Genomic DNA, 20,701 nt, shown 5'->3' on the forward strand with positions numbered 1-20,701 from the left:
AGTTCAGCCTGTCTAACCTTTTTATAAGACAAGTCAGTCATTTCAATTAACAATCTCATCACCTTCTCAAAGCTATCTCCAATGTTGTTTCCTCTAAGAAATCAGGTTCATGGAAAGTCACAAGTTTTTCATTGCGTTTGCACATACCAGAACTGAAGATAGATTGTCAGCAGTATATATTATAATCTGGCATTTCAGCCCTGGCTGAACATTTTGTTGAAACATCACACAAAACAGATTGTGTGGTCCTTAATCTGATTATTGTTTTTGTGACTTTGTGCATAAATTAGCTGCCAATGAAGAGTGACTGCACTTTAAACAAATTTATTTCCTGGAGTACTGTGCATATTGGGGTGTCCTTAAGTTGTGTGAGAGGATAAAGGTGAATTCTTTTCAAATTGTTAGTCAGCAAATATGAGAGAACAAAACTCTGGGTGAGATCACCACCTGTTAGTTAATTGCCAAATTATACTAGGTGCACCGTGACACAAGTGAAATTGACAGCTGGCTCAAGGTTTTAGATGAGATTATTTTCGATCAAGGTGCACTTTTACCAAGTTTATTGCTGTTGTAAGGAAGCTATTTTGCAAAGTCATGTTAAAGCAGTCTATGTAATGCTTGAAGAAGAATTTTAAAATGTCAGGTCAACTACTGCTGTGCCCAGAGCTCTTGTGCAGATTAGGACAATGAAATTTGGATCATTGACAGCAATGTTCTTGGGCTTCAAACACTGCATTGAACCAGAAAATGCAGCATGGTATCTAAAGAATGTAGCCTGTGAGCTACCATCAGATAAGCTTTCCATGTGGACCAATTCGCCTACCTGAGTTGTTTCCACAGGGACACCTAGATCTGCTGAGTATTTCTACAACTCATTCTTTTTATTTTTTATGTTCAGCATCCTCAGGTTTTTGGTTTTAGAAGTAAACTATTTTTCTCATCCAGTTTCTTATTGATGAAACACTGTCTGTCATTGTAAACCAGTTTTGGTTCTTGGTTTGTGCTGAAATGCTCCCCTAAAGTAAAGTTTTACAAATGGCCTTTGAGAGAGTGAGACACAGATATAGAGGGGGAATTCTGCTGCCAATCACGATGCAATCATGCCAACCAAATGCATTTTCGTGGGCATGACAGGAATACTTAAGCATATTCATTTTTAATCCCCTCAGAGAATTATTTTGCTGACCATGCTTTCCCATCTTTACACGCAGTTAACTCATTTTGGTTAAGCAATGGAGGATTTCTCGATTAAATATGAAATATTGAGAACAGAGCAGCAAAATTGAAAGGTTGCTGAATTTACTTCTAGGTCAGAGGCTGAGACAAATCTCATTCAACATTTGATTTGACAAGTGAGTGAAAGAAATGGCTGTGTGGAAAAAGACAAATGAACATGACTTAAATTCGTGAAATGTAGAGTAAATGCCAGCAAAGTTGAGCTCACAGTCATTCACTTATTGCAATTTCTATATACTTGCTGCTCTCAGAAAAGTGCATGTCTCTTTAGTTGGCCATGAGGTCCGGCACGATTTGAATCAAAAATGCCTAAGTTATGTTCTCATGTTGCCCTCTCTGCAGCACATCCTCTGGTTTGTGCCACCAAAGCTGACCCAATGCCATTCAGATTCCTGGCTACCCTAATTATTCATGATATGAAAGATTGCTGATTTGAGTTGTGACTCAGGTAGGGGCAATAAAAATCCTTCGTCTTCCAGTTGAATGGTGGGTGAAAGGCAGGAACTGGAGGATGAGCTGAGAAGAGGTGAACGCCATCCTAATTTGTATTTCTCTTGTTTGGTGTCTCTGCAGTGCAAAAGAACAGACGTAATTTTGTGGCACAGCGTTTCATTTAAATATCAGAGTCCCATGCAGGAAGGGTGTTTCTATGAATTGTGTTAATGGGAAATAGCACTGCGTCCAATGAATGGAGGAAAGTCTGTTCAACCACACGCTCTTCCACTGCTACTTAAGTGCTGACTGTTTGCCAACTGGATGTTTCACCAACAGAACCAGGTTGGCAGGTAAGAGTTAATTTTACTTATTGTGAAGTATCAATTGATTTTAACCTCATGCCAGAACGAGTACGTTGAAGTTTAAGTGAGGTATTTTATGAAATGAATTTTAAGGTTTCATATTTTGAACTCTAGAAAAATCACAACTTTCGAAAGTTTTTGCATTTATTTCATCAAGTATAACAATATTGGAATTGGTTTCCAATGTTGATATCACACTAACTTTCATAAACTCAACCTGAAAGTGGCTTAGAGTTTAAGATTTGCAGATAAGGAAGCAACAGTGCAGTGTTGTAAGAATGAATACAGACGTCCTGGGAGGCCTTGTGGAGACATTGAATGGTGGTGATGTTGAATTTATTTACAGGGTTAGCTGAATACTACTTTCATTTTGTTTATGAAAAAGAGAATTCACTCAATCGTACCCCTCTAACACTATCCAGTAATAAGAGTGCAGAATGAAACCAGACCATAGCAAATGGTTCAGTGTGAAGAAAAACTACATGGACATTTTCGGAGGTGAACATGGCTTGTCATCATCTTCTTTCAGGGGCTGAAAATTGTTCTCTGCCTTGCTGGTGCCTGCGTTGACTATTTGACTTGCTCCTCTTCTTAACTGTACCTCAGACTTATCTCTTTTCTCACTAGCTCTTTGGGGACTCTACCCCCACCTTGCTAGTTTAAAGCCTCCCTCGTAGCACTCGCCAATCTCCCTGCCAGGTTCCCTTCTAATTCAGGTACAAACTGTCCTTCTCTTACCAGGTTGCTTCTACCCCAGAAGATATTCCCATGATCCAAAAATATGGATCCCTGCCCCCTGCACCAGCTCCTTAGCCACATATTCATCTGCTCTAAACAATAAATATCAACATTCCATTTGCCTTCCCAATCACTTGCAACGCCTGTACACTAAATATAAGCACAAATTCCTTTCTATCATTAAGTCGTACAAATATTTAAATATGTATATTTAAATATTTTGTCACTTTTCTATTCTGCCTGACGAAAACAGACAAGTTCACATGACCCACATTATGCCTGATCTGGCAAATTTTTGTCCACTTGTTAAACATATCTGTACCCCTTTGTAAATTCTCTACCTCCTCTTACCCAACTTGCTGTCCTCCCTTACTTGGTGTCGTCAGTAAAATTAGCATTTATAAATTCATTCATCATTTTCTAAGGTTTTGGAGTAGATCTGTAGCTCGGGTTGTGGGTGTTGAGGTTGGTTGGCTCGCCGAGCTGGTATGTTGTTTTGCAGACGTTTCGTTACCATGCTTGGTAACATCCTCAGTGCAGCCTCCAGTAAAGCATCGGTGTGTTTTCCCGCCTGGTTTTTAAACTCTGCGGTCCGTTGAGATGGATTGCCTCACTTCCGGTTTTCCTTCGTAGTGGAATGTGTATGGGGTCGAGTTCAATGTGTTTATTAATAGCATGCTTCGTGGAGTGCCATGCTTCCAGGAATTCTCGTGCTTGTCTCTGCCTAGCCTGTCCCAGGATCTCGATGTTGTCCCAGTCGAAGTCGTGGTTCTCCTTGTCCATGTGGATTGAGATGAGTGAGTATTGGTCGTGTCTTTTTGTAGCCAGTTGGTGTTCATGTACTCTTGTTGTTAGTTTCCTTCCTGTTTGGTACTCTTGTTGTTAGTTTCCTTCCTGTTTGGACAAACAGGAAGGAAACTAACAACAAGAGTACATGAACACCAAGAGTACAAAAAGACACGACCAATACTCACTCATCTCAATCCACATGGACAAGGAGAACCACGACTTCTACTGGGACAACACTGAGATCCTGGGACAGGCTAGGCAGAGACAAGCACGAGAATTCCTGGAAGCATGGCACTCCACGAAGCATGCTATTAATAAACACATTGAAATCGACTCCATATACATTCCACTACGAAGGAAAACCGGAAGTGAGGCAATCCGTCTCCACGGACTCCAGAGTTTAAAAACCAGGCAGGAAAACACATCGACGCTTCACCTGAGGCTGCACTGAGGAAGTTACCAAGCGTGGTAACAAAACGTCTGCAAAACAACAAACCAGCTCGGCGAGCCAACCAACCTCAACATTCATCATTTTTTCCACCTCATCAAAATCATCGATATAGATTGTAAATATTTAAGATTCCAACAGTTACTCATGTAGCTATCCACTTGTTACAGCCTACAAATGTGAAAAATCACCCATTTAACCCTTTCTGTTCATTAACCTATCTTTATAAAGCTAATGTTATCCCCAGCATCATGTGCTGTTATACTGTGCATGTGGCACCTCATCAAGTACGTCTTAGAAATCCAAATGTACATATTGACAGAGAATGCTGGAGAAATTCAGCATGTCTGGCAACGTCTGTGAAAAGAGAAACAAAGTTAACATTTCAAGTCTCATAACTCTTCAGAATTTCAAGTTTCATTTGCACAGAAGAGTCGTGAGTCTCCATAATCTCTGGAGATACCTTGTTGGGTTTTTTTTTTGGAAACTTTGAGTGAAAAGGCATGATCACTTTGTTTTTAAGGAAGGCACTTATTGGAAACCATATGGTTTCAGGTAATTCCTTGCTAGCGGTCACCTGACTGGGTTTAATGGCTGTTTTCTTTGAATATTGTTTTGCATACGGGTGGCAGATTTTGATTCTCAGTTGAATCTAGTGTGAAACCTTGTTGTCTTCTTGAGGACCAATTGGAAGATACCTTGATACTCTTTCTTGAGCAAGCTATGTTTGTCAAGACTCTATAGATAAATACGTTGTCTGCTGATTTGTCTCTATATTCCACAAAGTGAGATTAATAGCCATTTGAACCTTCCACACCTTATCCTTTTCTATCCTTTAAGGACCAAATACTATTAGCCAAAAGTGTTTTTAACCAATATGAACCTTTAGATTTTTTTCCCTCTTTACCTGTTGTTTGTGTATGGGATCTGTGTAATTTAAAGAGGTAAACATTTATATTTTCATCTTCCAACTGTGGATGTTACCCATTTCTGCACGTTCGTGAAGAAACTTCTGTTTGGGAATAAATTAATTATTTTGTCTTTCTTAGACAAACCTGGCTGATAGAACTTCTTATCCTAAGTCTATTAAAGAAAAAACATATGATTGATATCAGCAACTGGGTAAAAACAATTTAATTCATGTTGTGATCTGTGGAGTTGTGGAAACAGAGAAAAACAATGCTTTTCTCCTATCTTGGTTACAACACGTGAGTGAGAAGGTGAGAATTAGAGCAGCAGAGATGAAGAAATGAAGGGGATATATAAGAGGATGACAAAAAGGAGTAGGAAAGATCAGAATGGATGTTAATTTTCTGAGAAGAGAAAAAATAGACAACAGATTGAAAATGAAGAGGTAATTGGAAATATCGACACCAGTGCACAGTTCATTAGCAGACAGGTATAAGATGATGTTGGCAATACTGTGGAGTCTGTGTGCAGACATACTAACATCTAGGAATTGTGGTGACAAGGCTTGTGATCACTGCACAATATAAGCCACTTTGGAACACCGTTCCCCTATCTTTTTCAGGTATCAGATTTAGCTGAACTATCTAAACTGGGTCAAATCAATTTACATGCTTTTAAACTTTCATTTTTAGTTCACTGACATCCACCTAAAGTTCAGAAGTTTTCCAAAAGAAACTTGCACACATTAATGGATTCACTTCTTACAGCTGTCTAGCATGGGTTTGAATAGTGGTTTGAGACTAGGTAGAAAATACTTGTCTGAATTGTTTTACTTTGGCTGTGGTTGTGTCAGCATCATGATCAAACATACAAAATCACTTGATGGTTAAGAATGTGGTTAGCAATATGATAATAACAAGATACTCTGTTTTTTCTGATGTTGATACATATTGGGTAGAACACCAATGATAACTTCTTGCTGTTATTCAAAATAGCACCATGGCATCTATCACATATGCCTGAGTGGGCGGGTGAGGCCTCAATTTATAATATGATTCAAGAAATAGCATCTCAACAGTGCAGTACACCCGGGTGTGAGCTTCCATTTTTATTTCCCAAGCCCTGGATTGGAATTGAATCTGGAACCTCTGGTTCAGATTTAAGAGTGATCGTGACTGAACCATGCTGAATATCTGTGCCCTCATTGGTAATCAGCCAAAGTACATCAATTTGAATCAAACAGATAAAAGGGCACAAGAAGCACATCTGAGAGACTGAGAGAAAAGCAAGAACAAATGAGAAAGGGAGAGGAAGTAAGAAGTACCATGGTAGAACTCAAGCAGAGACTTGGAAGGAAAGGAAGTGGAAATTAAACACTGTTATGAGGGAGAAAAAGAAAAGTAAAGTGAAGGAAGATGACAAATCTAAGTTCCGGCAAAGCTTTTCTCTCATGCAAAGAATTACCAAATTATTTCCAATATCTGAACTGTCACTATTCAAAGAATTACTTACTTCGACTTCATCCACTGCACTGTGACACTGTCCCATCAGATCACTGAATTATTACGAATGGCTTAGCAGAATGAGACACTTAAAGTTACCTTTCTGATCTCCCATATTTTTTGCAAAGATATTTTAAGTGTGAAATAATCTTCCATTTTTTGAGCAGGTCAATTTGCCAACTGTTTGGTGTTGAACTTCGACAACCAACCATTTTATATCAAGAAAACACTGCTGAATCCAATTTTTCAAGATCTCTGCTCGTTTTTTTATTCAATTTAAAAAAAAATGTAATGCCAAAATGGAAATTCAAGCAATCTATTATTTGTTGCATCTGCAGAGGGAGCGTAGCAGGTTATCAAAAGACCAGTCAATCATGAATTTTGTTTTGAAATACTGTTTAATTTACTTCTCATTTGTATGGGACTGTATCTCCATGATCCTTCTGAGTCTGAAGGGAATAAAGATCAGATATTTCTGTGTCATTTCAGATCTTCGTCTGGAGATTTTAAACTGCATTGTCAATTTCAGTGCAGTGTCTGATCTTGCTTATCAGCTTCGGGATACCTATACCTCACTGTCTGAGAACACAATTACGAGAAGCAAATTGTAATAACATGCATTTTTATTGTGTTTCTCGTCTCAGCTGTGCACCTCTCATCCATTGGCCTGTTCATGCTCAGTTAACCTACAGAGGGAGCATCTGAATCCATCCAAGGTCCATTTCAGAACTAATCAAAGGAAGAGTACCTGTTTGGTGTATTATCATTCAGTTGAGAAAGTCCTTTGCTTTAATTAAGTGATTGCACAGTTTAATCGGGCCACTAATTATGGTTTAGAATATCTTTAAAGGGTAACACTTGTATCAGGTTGTTCTAGGATCACGCGATGGCAGCTCTATTGGCTCACTGCAGTTGGCATAAATGCAGAAAGAAATCAAAGTGCAATGTAATAAGCAGGAAAAGGATAGAGTAAGTACTGAGAGTAGGGAAGGAGAGAGGCTTTAGGTCAAAACTTTGACCTCGACCAAGAGGGGTAGTGAGATGGTATTTGAATACTTCCTTTGCTAATGTCACCAAACAGCAATGCCAGACACTCGATGCCAATACAGTGTGATATTATATCACATGCTCCAGTGACCTAGCTTGAACAACTGTGCAGATTGTTGGTCTTACCTACACACGTGGTCCGTCTTGCAGGTCTGATGCAGTGCCAAGCAGTTTAGCTTCTCCTTGTCTTCATATGAGCAGGTGGGTACAATGGTTTGGCGGCGCCTCTCGGCACAGGCTGGGTCGTTACAGGAGCAGAAGAGCAATCGATAGCTGTACTCTGCGGGCACACGGTCGAAAAACTGCCTCAGTGACTTGTGGCATTTTCGGCGACTGCAGGTATCAGAGGTGGAGGTGCGCTTGACACAAGTGGAGATGTACATGGAGCGGTACCTTTTACAGGTGTCGTTCAGGTTGCAAGCCTTGGCTGCATCCAAACATTGGTTTCCTTGAGCTCCAGTGGGTTCCAACCCTACAAACACAATGTTAGAGAGGGAAGGAAGAATATAACTGTATTTAATCAGGGGTTTGTGCTGGGAATCAAAACAGACCCAAGTAGCAGGTTAGACATATGCAATCTGAAAATAATTGCCCCCAATTGAACATGTAACACTGCAAAAGAAAATAGACACACTCTCCCTCTTCTTGTGCTACCCAAGATGCGTCAACAAGATTGAAAATCTCAAATTTGGATGCCAAGATGCCAAGTGCTGAATGACTTGATGACAATAAAATTTAAATTAGTTGGTGTGTCTAAACTTCTGTCAGGGAGCTGCAAGGTCCTGAAGGCTAAAATAGCTTGATGCTTTTTACCTTTACATAGATTGCCCTGACCTAAATCTTTTCACAGTATTTACAGCACAGAAACAAGCTGTTTCGCTCAATCATTTCTTGTTGGCATTTGCACTCCACTCAAATCTCCTCCCATTCTTCCTCCCACAGCACGGTGTCCTTCTGTTCCTTTCTCCATCATGTGCTTATGTAACATCATCTTTAATGCATTGACACTGTTCATTTCAGCCACTGTCTGTGGTAATTCCACATTCTCAGCACCTACTGAGTCCAGATGTTTTTCCTGAATTCTCTATTGTATTTATTTCTCATTATCTATTCTGGTGGCCTCTAGTTTTCCTCTTCCCCACAACTGAAAACTCTATCTCTATTGAAATTTGATCAAAACCTGCCATCATTTTTTGAGATCTTCATTTCATTACCACTCAGCTATCATATTTTAAGAGAAATGAGACCCAGCCTATGCAACTCTCATTTATCTCCCACTTTTGGAGTCCTTCCTCTTAATCTTTGTTCGTCTTCTCAAGCCCCTCTCTATCTTTATTCTACGTGTGGTTTAACCAAGACTCAGTGCAAGCTTGGCATGACTTCTCCATTTTTAAAATTAATTCATTGAGAAATAATTGCTTTGAATGTTGTGGATTTGAAGCTTTGAAAAGGGCCCTTCCTTGCTATTGCCTTGCTTGTGAAGAGATGACATCATAATCAAAATACCACAATCTGTCAGTGTTCCCACTTGAGATACCTGGAAATTAAATCTGCAGGGACAGAGACTTGATGGCAGTTTGAGTACAAAGGCAAAATTTCATATTTGCTGCAGTAACCATTTTCTGAAGAGCAATAATTGCTGGCCAGCCAGCAGCACCCACATCCCACAGGTGAATAAAACCTATCAAACTGCATGACCAGGAGCTATGCATTGCTTATTCAGCCCTCTAGCTATTCTGCCCATTGAATCAAATCATGGCAGATCTCTATCTCAACCCCATTTTCCTGTCTTAGTTCCAGATCTCTCAATATCCTTATTGAACAAAAATCGATCAGGCTAAGTCTCACATTTGCCTGACGCCTGCATAGCTTCCTGGGGGAGCAGGGGTTCCAGCTTTTCACTGTCTTTTGTCTTGCTTCCTGATATCACTCCTGAATGGCTTGGCTCTAGTTTTAAAATTATGCCCTATAATACTGGATGCCACAACAACAGAAGTAGAATCACGACCTATCCTAACAAATTTTTCTATCATTTGAAACATCTCCGTAAATTGCTCCTCGGTATTAAATATAAGACTATAAAACCATGTTTCTGCATGCTGACCTCATAATTTAATCTTTCGTCGGTCCATTATCACTTTGATTGCATATGTACAACATCTTTAATGCATACAGAATGGAATACACTTGATTGTTCTCAAAGCCAGTGAGTCTTTCATGCTGAGTTACACCTGGGCATGGGATACCGACACCAGATTCCAATGTTGTGGCCACTGCTGGATCTCCTGGCACATGGCCTGATGGTTTGTGACATGTAGGAATTTTGGGGGATATGGCAGAAGATCCACACACAGAGTGTGAAACTTGCCAGATTTTTTCTTTTGTTAACCAGTCCTTCATCACTGAACAGAAATAAAGGCCAAATTTTACAAATCTCTTCAAACTCAGAGACATGTCATTTCCTTGGACAGGCCTCTGTCTATAATCCTGAATGCAGTGGGAGAGAGGACATCCAGGCACTGAAGAATCTGGTCAAATTTGTCCTGAATCATCATTTGAACAATTCCATTAGCTATGCTGTTACCATTGACAGCTGCACTTACAAAGAAGTCAGATCTCCAGTTAAAATAAAATCTTCAGAGACAATTGTTCGTTGAATTAATAGGGCCATGCCCTGACCCTCCTTCCCAGACTCAGATAGCACAACTGTAAACATACAAATGCTGGAAATCTACGGGTTTTATGGACCTGACCAAACCCCCTCAAAATACATCGAAATACCCTAATCTGAACTTTTATTCAGAGGTGAGTATATGGCACTGTGTTCCAGATATGATTTGATTGGTCAAACTACTAGACTTTGAGCCAAACACACTTTATTCTTCCACCTCAGTTCAAATACAAACAAAAATAAAGAAGAATTGGCATAACTTTAACTCTTCCAAAATACTTCACAAAACAGTATTTTATTTAACTACAACTCATCACCTGTTCCAAGGTAGCAGCATCCCATAAACACATCCTTGCCAAAGGCAAATTCGGAAAATAGATTTCTTTGCTATCCCCAGTCCAGGAGAAGGAACACCGATAGAATGAATCTAGCAACAGAGGGAGAACTCAAGCTTTTGCCGTACGTGAGAGAGAGCTATATCTAGCAGCTTCAACTCCAAAACCCCAACTTTAACAACTGAAAGCAAAACTAAAACCTGAGCCTGACTGCAACCACTCATGCTTTTGTCCAATTTTCAAAAAAGCCTGAAGATTATTTTGCTTTTCCTGGAACAGAAACCTTGGCACCAGATTTACAACACCCCCCTTTAAGAGAACAAGGACGGACAAATCCCTCTTAAAGGCACATAACATCCAGGGAAAATAAGCAGAAAACTCCAAAAATACACAGCGTCTGACCAATAAGGCTGGGACATTATTGTGCTTATCACTCTCCCAGCAGACACTCCATGGCCCTGAATGGTTTCCTTCTGTGTTGTAAATGACTGAGTGAGTCGTCGAGTTGCTGTGAATTAACTTGGTAAATACTGGAACCCTTTGTAGGAGAATTATTTGATTCCAAGTGAGCTGACCTCAGCTGTGGGATAGGTAGAGATTTGTAACTGGCCTTGTGGCTGACGAGAAGGACTGTAGAGGAAGGGGGAGGAAGGAGCCAGGATTCTCCATCTGATTGAACACTCCTGTTGGAATTGCACGTGCTGAGTTCAGGAACTCTACCAGCCATATTTGAATTCCTCTTGTCGTGATTTGAATTGTTTGCTGGCATTGAGGTTGACAGTGATGAAGAAGGAACAGATTGCTTCACATCAATTAATAACTTTTGCAAGTACAGTAGCTGTTGTGACATAGGTGACCAGTTTCTGCACATAAAGTGAGATGGATGATCAATTATCATAGTTGTTGTGACTTTTGGCTTGGACCAATGCTCATGGTTATTGGTTGTATCTACTCCAAGACTCCTTGCTCTTTATAAACAGAGGAGGCAATGGCCTAGTGGTATTATCTGCAGACTATTAATACAGAAATTCAGCTAATGTTCTGGGGATCTGGGTTTAAATACCACCATGGCAGGTGGTAGAATTTGAATTCAATAAAAAATAGAATCTGGAATTGAGAGTCTAATGAAGACCATGAAACCGTTGTTGATTGTCAGGAGAAACCCATATGGTTTACTAATATCCTTTAGGAAAGGAAATCTGCCATCCTTACCTGGTCTGGCCTGCATATGACTCCAAACCTACAGCAGTGTGGTTGACTCTTAACTGCCTTCTGGACAGTTAGGGATAGGCAATAAATGCAGACTGAACCACCGATGCCCTTATCCGATGAGTGAATTTTTTAAAAAGTACCACTGCATCATTTGCACACAGTGGAACATCTCCTTCAAAAGATGGTACCCCAAACTATGGTGCATTCCTTCAGTTAGTCACTGCAGCCTGCACTGCGCACTCATGTCCATGGAATTAAACTCACAAACTGTCCAGAATCTAAGACAGTTGTGTGCCTTGAACCCAGCCAGAACATCCGCGTGATGGCAAGTTTTTTTCCCCCAATAAGCGATTAAATTGGAGTTTCCCTCAGTAAGTTTGTCAGGTCAGCCACTTGAACTCATATGGTAGTCACACTTCAATAGTAACAGAAGACTAGGCATCAAGCACCTCAAGACTGGGCATTTCTGAGGCACTGTCAGCCATCATCAGCAACAGAATCATACTGAAACACAATCTGCAACCTCATAGCCTGGCATAAACCACACTCTACCATTCCCATCAAGTTAGGAGATCAACCCTGTTGAAATCTTTGATGTTAGTAAGGAAGATGTACTAGGAATTTTGAGGAACTTGAAGATAGTTAAGTCCCCCGGGCCTGATGGGATTTATCCAAGGATTTTATGGGAAGCGAGGGAAGAGATTGCAGGGCCTTTGGCGATGATCTTTTCATCCTCACTGTCCACAGGTATAGTGCCGGAAGATTGGAGAGAGGCAAAAATCATTCCCTTGTTCAAGAAAGGGAACAGGGATAACCATGGAAATTACAGGCCAGTTAGTCTTATGTCAGTGGTGGGCAATTTATTGGAAAGGGCTCTGAGAGACAGGATTTATGATCACTTGGAAAGGCACAGTTTGATTCGTGATAGTCAGCATGGATTTGTGAGGGGTAGATCATGCCTCACAAACCTTATTGAATTCTTTGAAGAGGTGACGAAACACATGGATGAAGATGGAGCAGTGGATGTGGTATACATGGATTTAAGTAAGGCATTTGATAAGGTTCCCCATGGTAGGCTCATGCAGAAGGTAAAGAGGCATGGGATAGGGGGAAATGTGGCAGATTGGATTCAGAATTGGCTGACCCTTAGAAGACAAAGGGTGGTAGTGGACGGAAAATATTCAACATGGTGCTCAGTTACGAGTGGTGTACCACAAGGATCTGTTCTGGGTCCTCTTCTATTTGTTATTTTTGTAAATGATTTGGATGAAGGAGTGGAAGGGTGGATTAGCACGTTCGCGGACGATACAAAGGTGGGTCACATTGTGGACAGTGCAGAGGGCTGTTCTAGGTTACAAAGGGACATTGATAGAATGCAGAGTTGGGCTGAGAAGTGGCAGATGGAGTTTAACCCTGAAAAGTGTGAGGTGACTCATTTTGGAAGGACAAACTTGAAAGCAGAATACGGGGTTAGCGGAAAGATTCTTGGCAGTGTGGAGGAGCAGAGGGATCTTGGGGTTCATGTTCACAGTTCCCTGAGAGCTACCACCCAGGTGGATAGAGTTGTTAAGAAGGCATATGGTGTGTTAGCTTTCATTAATAGAGGGATTGAGTTCAAGAGCTGTGAAGTTATGCTCCAGCCATACAAAAGCCTGGTTCGGCCACATCTGGAGTATTGTGTCCAGTTCTGGTCGCCTCATTACAGGAAAGATGTGGAAGTGTTAGAAAAGATGCAGAGGAGATTTACCAGGATGTTGCTTGGAATAGAGGGAAGGTCTTACGAGGAAAGGTTGAGAGAGCTAGGGCTTTTCTCTTTAGAACGACAAAGGATGAGAGGTGACTTGACAGAGATGTACAAAATGATCAGAGGTATAGACAGAGTAGACAGCCAGAGACTTTTCCCTATGGTGGAGGTAGCCATTATGAGGGGCATAGTTTTAAAGTGAGTGGAGGTAGATATAGGGGAGAAGTCAGAGGTAGGTTCTTTACTCAGAGAGTGGTCGGGGTGTGGAATGCATTGCCGGAGAGGGTAGTGGAGTCAGCCTCCTTCGGGGCATTTAAGCGGCTATTAGATAGGCATATGGATGATAGTATAAGGTAGGAGTAGAGGTTAGATAGACCTTAGGTTTAGGGTAAAAGTTCGGCAAAACCTCGTGGGCTGAAGGGCCTGTACTGTGCTGTACTGTTCTATGTTCTATGTTATATGAAATGAAGAGTTGAGGAGGGAACGCTAGGAGCAGCACCAAGCATACCTAAAAATGAGGTGTTGGCTTGGTGAAGTTATAAACAGGGCTACTTGCATCTCAAACAGCACAAGCAGCAAGTGATGGATAGAGTTTAGTAACCCCACAACCAAAAGATCGGATCTAAGCTCTGCAGTCCAGCCACATCCTGGCGTGAATGGTGGTAAACAATTAAATGACCCACTGGAGGAGGTAGCTCCACAAATATCCCCATCCTCAATGAAGGGAGAGCCCAGAATATCAGTGCAAAAGATAAAGCTGAAACATTTACAACAATCTTCTAAATACGACTGAAGACTTGTGCTCCAGAACCTGTTGTACCACTAGCCAAGCTGTTTGAGTACATCTGCAATACTGTTATCTACCCAACAATCTGGAAAATTGCCCAGGTATATCCTAGACACAAAATAGGATAAATCCAACCCAGTCAATTACCATTTGAACAGTCTTCTCTCGAACATCAATCAGGAGATGGAAGGGCAATGCTTGCAATAACCTGCTCACTGATACTTATTTTGAGTTCTGCCAGGGCCATTCAGCTCCTGACCTCATTGTAACCTTGGTTCAAACATGGAGAAATGATCTGAATTCCGCTGGTGAGGCCCTTGATGTCAAAGTCATTTTTGATTGAGTGTGGCATCAAGGAGTCCAAGTATAGCTCGAATCATTGGGAATCGGGGCAAACCCTCCAATCACTGCATTCGTACCTGACACGTAGGAAGATGGTTGTGGTTATTGGACGTCAGCCATCTCAGCTCAAGGACATCTCTGCAGGAGTTCGTCAGGGTAGTGTCCAAGGCTCAATCATCTTTTTTCTGCTTCATCAATCACATACCCTCCATCTGAAGATCAGAAGTAGGGATGTTCACTGATGATAGCACAATGTCCAGCACTGTTTTCAACTCCTCAGATGGTAAGATAGTCCATTTTCAAATGCTACAAGACCAAGACACTGAATCTCCACGACTAACATCCTGGGGATTATCATTGACCAGAAACTAATCTGGACTCACCATGTAAATTTAAAGGCTACAAGAACAGGTCAGAAGCTAGGAATGCTGCAGCAAATAACTCCCCTGAGCCTGTCCACTAGTGCCAAGGCAACAGGAGTGTAATTGAATACTGCCCACTTGCCTGGATGGATGCAGCTCCAACAATACTCAGGATTCTTGACACCATCTGGGACAAAGCAGCCCACTTGATTGACACCATATCCATAAACATTCAGTCACTCCAGCACTGAAGAAGCAGCCTGTTCTATCTGCAAGATATACTGCAGAAGTTCAAGGGCAGTAGATACCATAGAAACACCACTTGCAGGTTCCCATCCAAGACACACACTATCCTGACTTTGAAATACACTTCTTTCACTGTCGTTGGGTCAAAATCCTGGAATTCCCTCCCAAATGGTATTGTGGGTCTACATACAGAACATGGACTGCAGCAGTTCAAGAAGTCAGTTCATGACCACCTTCTCAAGGGCTTCCAGGAATCGGCAATAAATACTGGCCAGCCCATGTCCCATGAATGAATTTAAAAAAGCCAATGTTGTATTCAATAACTTAATTTCCTCAATTCATTCAAGTGGCAGACAGGAAACATTCTCTGTACCCCTGCACCAGAATTTTTTGTTATTCATTCACGGGATGAGGGTGACACTAGCCAGGCAGCATTTATTGTGCAGAGGTCAGTTTCAAGTCACCCACATTTCTGTGGGTCTGGAATCACATGTTGGCCAGACCAGGTAAGGATGGCAGTTTCCTTCCCTAAGGGACATCCGTGAACCAGATGGGTTTTTCCTGATGATCAACAATGGATTCGTGGTCATCATTAGATTCTTAATTCTAGATAGTTATTGAATTCAAATTCGACCATCTGCCACGGCAGGATTCGAACCTGGGTCGACAGTACGTTATCTGGGTCTCTGGATGAACAGTCCACCAATAATACCACTCGGCCATCGCCTCTCCAGATAACTAGTTCAGGTTTCTGTTCAGTGACCAGAATATATTATATCCTAATTTGCTTCAGTCCAAAAGGAAACAACTCACTGCCATCACTAATTGAACACTCTTTCACTGTCACCTTATTTCAAAATTTTCAAGGACTGGAACGAGGCACAACCTGATTTTTTGTTTGCTACTTCATTTGTGGCTCAGTTGGCAGCGCTCTGAGTCCCACGTTTCATGTTCAAGATTCACTTGAAGTCCTGAGCATGATCATCAGGACTGACATCCAGGGACAGTATTGAGGAGGTGGTCTACTTTCAGAGGTGCCATCTTTATGGTGGGACATGAATCTGTTCCCTTTCTGGTATTATATACAAACCATTGTATGAGACTGTTTTGAAGAAAAGCAGGAGACTTAGCTCTGATGTCCTGGTCAATATTTATTCATTTCACACATCAAAAACTCATCATCTGGTCATTATGTTGCATTTGTGAGAACATGATGTGGGGAAATTGGCTGAGACAAGACAGAAATGATTTATTTCAAAGTTACTTGGTTGACTGTAAAGAACTTTGCAATGTCCAGTGATCATGAATGGTACAATGAGCATATCAGTCTTTTTATTCATTTCACATCACTTATGCAGCGAAGATTAACACAGATGATCATTGCACGCATAACAACAGATGTTTTCAGAATTGTAATAATGTAGCAATTCCTGGGTTCATATTAAAATACCACAGCTGTATGACTTCATTTGAAGAGTTACTAGATGTAACAATTAAGCTAAACTGACCCACTTTCAGATTCTGAAGCATCCTAACCTGTTACAGTCACTCTAAAGTGTAGAGGTTGATCAGTGTTGATGTATAGGCTTGACCTTTGCAATCAAGCATTGGTTGGGCAGAAACAGGCTGTCTTCATCTGTCAGTTTGTTGCTCCTGGCCTCTTTAGTGGTCTCACATTGAATAGTCCCTTGTATTGCATTGTTCTTTTCCAGATATCAACCATATTTCTGAGGGCAGAAAAACTGCTTATGAATCAGTCGTGACATGGGTTCAAGGCCACAAGTGACCACAAGTCCAGGTTGACAGTGCAGCGCAGGACTGACCAAGTTCTGAACCTCCAAAGCTGTCACTCTTTGAATGATCACATCTGCTGTCTCGGGTGGATGCAGAAGATCTCATGAAGCACCTTTAAAAAGGTATTGGGGCAGAGTTTGGTGGTTATCACATTGCTATTTGTGGGAGTTTGCTATGTGAAAATTAGCAGCTGTGTTTCCTACACTATATCAGTGACACACTCCAAAAACACTTCATTGGGACTGAGATATTTTGGAATGTCATGAGATTGTGAAAGGTGTGGTAGAAATGCAATTTTCTCTCCTCTTTCTGTCTGTCGTGTGTATATCTTCAGTCTGGTGTTTGCCAGTTTATTTTAGATTGGCTACAGTCTTCATATCACTCCTGCAGACATGCATGCACATATATGACCACACAGCACAGTCACATTTTTACACAGGCTCAGGTTTGTGGTTACTTATTCTTGCACACAACCAGTTGCACTAAATTTAGTAAGTTTTTGTTTTGTTTTATAAGAATCAGTGATTTTACCCTTGCATTCTTCGGACTTGATAGGACTGACATTCTAAACCATAACAGTCAAGCTGCAAAGTAAATATTCTTCATATAGAGATTGCATGAACACGTGCTGGTTATTACTTTGCATCATTAGCTGCAAGAAAATTTGCAAAGATCAATTTTCAAAATGTAATTTACAAAGGTGACAATGTGTGCACACATGGATTGCACCTGAACTGAAAATCCGGTAGGATGTGGCAATGGGGCGTCAGAAGGAAAAAAGAACCGAGACCAATTGTTTCCTTTTCTTCATTCATTCAAGAGATGTGGCACTCACTGGTTCAGCCACTATTTGTTGCCCATCCTGTATTGCCCTGGAAAAGATGGTGGTGAGGCGCCATCTTGAACCACTGAAGTTCATTTAGTATAGGTAGATCCACAATGATGCTAGGGAGCGAATTCCAAGATTTTGACCCAGCAACGCTGAAGGAATGGTGATGGATTTCCACATCAGGATGGCAAGTAACTTGGAGAGGAACTCGTAAGTGGCAGAGTTTCTCTGTTACTGCTACCCCTCATCTTCTAGGTGGTAGAGGTCTTGAGTTTTGAAGGTAGCTGTCAAAGAAGTCATAGTGAATTTCTGTAGTGTGTCTTGTAAATGGTACATATTGCTGGCACTGTGTTTCGGGTGGTGGAGAGAGTTAATTTATGTGGATTTTGTGTCAATCGGTTCAGCTGCTTTCTCCTGGAGCGTGTCACGTTTCTTGGGTGTTGTTGGAGCTGCACCTGTCCAGGCAGGTGGGGGATACTCCTTCACCCTTGTGCCTTGTGGACATGCTCTGGAGAGTCAGGATGTGAATTAGTCACTGCAGGATTCCTAGCCTCTGACTGCCTCTTTATAGTGAGTGTTTATGGAATCATAGAATCCCTACAGTGTGGAAGCAGGCCATTCGGCTTGTTCAGTCTACAACGACTCTCTGAACAGCATCCCACCCAGACCCAGTCCACTACTCTATTTGAGGTTCTTGAGTAGATTTGTAGCTCAGGTTGTGGATGCTGTGGTTGATTTGCTTGCGGAGATGGTTTGTTGGTTCGCAGACGTTTCATTACCCTGCTGGTTAACATCATCAGCGCAGCCTCCTTAGCAGAGTTTAAATACTAGGCAGGAAAACATAACAGTGCTTCATTGGAGGCTGCGCTGATGATGTTACCCAGCAGGGTAATGAAACGTCTGCAAATCAACAAACCAGCTCTGCGAGCGAAGCAACCACAACATCCATTACTCTATTGCTGTAACGCTGCATTTCCTATGGCTAATCCAACTAGCTTCCACATCCTTGGACACTGTGGACAATTTAGCATGGCTAGTCCAGTTCACTTTCTGGTCAGTGGTAACTCCTAGTGAGGAATTCAATAATCATAACACCATTAAATATCAAGAGGAAACAGTAAGATTCTATATTTTTAGAGATGGTCATTGCCTGGCACTTGTACAGGTAGTTCTCTTATAATGTGATTGTTGCGTTCTTGTGTGATGTCGTGGCATAGAAAATCACATTATAGAAAATTGGCATAGAAAATCATGTTATAGAGAAATCGCAATAGAAAATCGCTATACCTGTACAGCAGAAAGTTTGCATTATCCAAACAGCACCCACTATTCATCAGTCGCGTTACAGCCAATTTGCGTTAATGAAACATGCGTTGTAGCGGAACTGCCGGAATGGCGGAAATGGCACTTGTCATTTGTCATGCCAAACCCAAATTTATATCATACAAGTAAAAACTGAAAGAACTGCGCATATTGGAAATAAGAAACATAAACAGAAATTGCTGGAAAAGCTCAGCAGGACTGACTACATCTGTGGAAGGGTCTGAGGAAGAGTCACTGGACTCAAAACATGAAGTCTGATTTCTGTCCATATATATAAGTCTGCTTCAGAGGTTGAAAGTCACGAATGATGCTTAATATTGTGCAGTATTTAGTCAACATCCCTACATCTAACCTTCTGACAGAGGGAAGGTCACTGAGTAGGTGACTGAAGATCGTTGCACCGAGGTCACTATCCTGAGGAACTCCTACAGTGATGTTCTAGGGCTGAAATCATTGACCTCCATCAGCAATAGCCATTTTGCTTTTGTGCCGTTATGACTCTAACCAGTGGAAAATGCTCACCAATTCTCATTAGCTTGAGAACTTGGGGAAATAAATAGCAATATCTTGAAAAGTGTCCATTCAAAGAGGAGGACATGCTGAATGTGTCAAACCACATAAAGGTGGATAAATCCCCAGGACCTGATCAGGTGCATCATAGAACTTTGTGGGGACCTAAGGGAAGTGATTGCTGAGCCCCTTGCTGAGATAATTGCATCATCAATAGCTACAGGTGAGGTGCCAGAAGACTGGAGGATGGCTAAAGTGGTGCAACTATTTAAGAAAGGTGGAATGGAAAAGCCAGTAAGACTGACATCAGTGGTGTGCAAGTTGGTGGAGGGGATTCTGAGGGACAGGATTTACATGTATTTGGAAAGGCAAGGACTGAGTGGGGATAGTCAACATGGTTTTGTGCATGGGAAATTGTATATCACTAATTTGACTGAGTTTTTTGAAGAAGTGATGAAGAGGATTGATGAAGGCAGAGCAGTGAATGTAATCTGTATGGATTCAGTAAGGCATTTGACAAGGTTTTGCATGGTAGACTGGTTTAACAAGGTTAGATAATATGGATTACAGGGAGAACTAGCTATTTGGATACATAATTGGCTTGAAGGTAAGAGACAGAGGGTGGTGGTGGAGAACAGTTGCTTCTCGGACTGGAGACCTGTTACCATTGGTGTGCTGCAAGGATCAGTGCTGGTTCCACTGCATTTTGTCAGTTATATCAACTATTTGGATGTGATTATTGGAGGTACAGTCAGTAAGTTTGCAGATGACGCCAAAATTGGCGGTGTGGTGGACAGTGAAGAAGGTTGTCTAGGATTACAAAGGGATTTTGATTAATTGTGTTAGTGGGCTGAGTTGGATGGAGTTTAATTTGGATAGATTTGAGGTATTTCATTTTGGTAAATCAAATAAGGGCAGGACTTATGCAATTAATGGTCAGGTCAGGGGTGGGGTTGTAGAACAGAGAGATCTAAGGATTCAGGTACATAATTCTTTGAAATTTGCATCACAGGTTGACAGGGTGGTTAAGAAGGCATTTAACACGCTTGCCTTCATTGCTGAGATCCTGAGTACTGGAGT

The 20,701-nt window shown here is 41.3% G+C and overlaps 1 protein-coding gene across 3 annotated transcripts in view; it reads right to left on the minus strand.

Moving 5' to 3' along the window:
• LOC109923544 (GDNF family receptor alpha-2-like) overlaps positions 1-20,701 on the minus strand; it is a 274,157-nt gene that overhangs the window by 118,972 nt on the left and 134,484 nt on the right. For all 3 annotated transcript variants that reach the window (XM_048618662.1, XM_048618664.1, XM_048618661.1), the window contains exon 4: positions 7,593-7,938. In XM_048618662.1, coding sequence (XP_048474619.1) covers positions 7,593-7,938 — 346 coding nt within the window. The remainder of the gene's footprint in view (positions 1-7,592; positions 7,939-20,701) is intronic.

The sequence above is a fragment of the Rhincodon typus genome, chromosome 40 (assembly GCF_021869965.1).
Source record: "Rhincodon typus isolate 14 chromosome 40, sRhiTyp1.1, whole genome shotgun sequence".
Lineage (NCBI taxonomy): Eukaryota > Metazoa > Chordata > Chondrichthyes > Orectolobiformes > Rhincodontidae > Rhincodon > Rhincodon typus.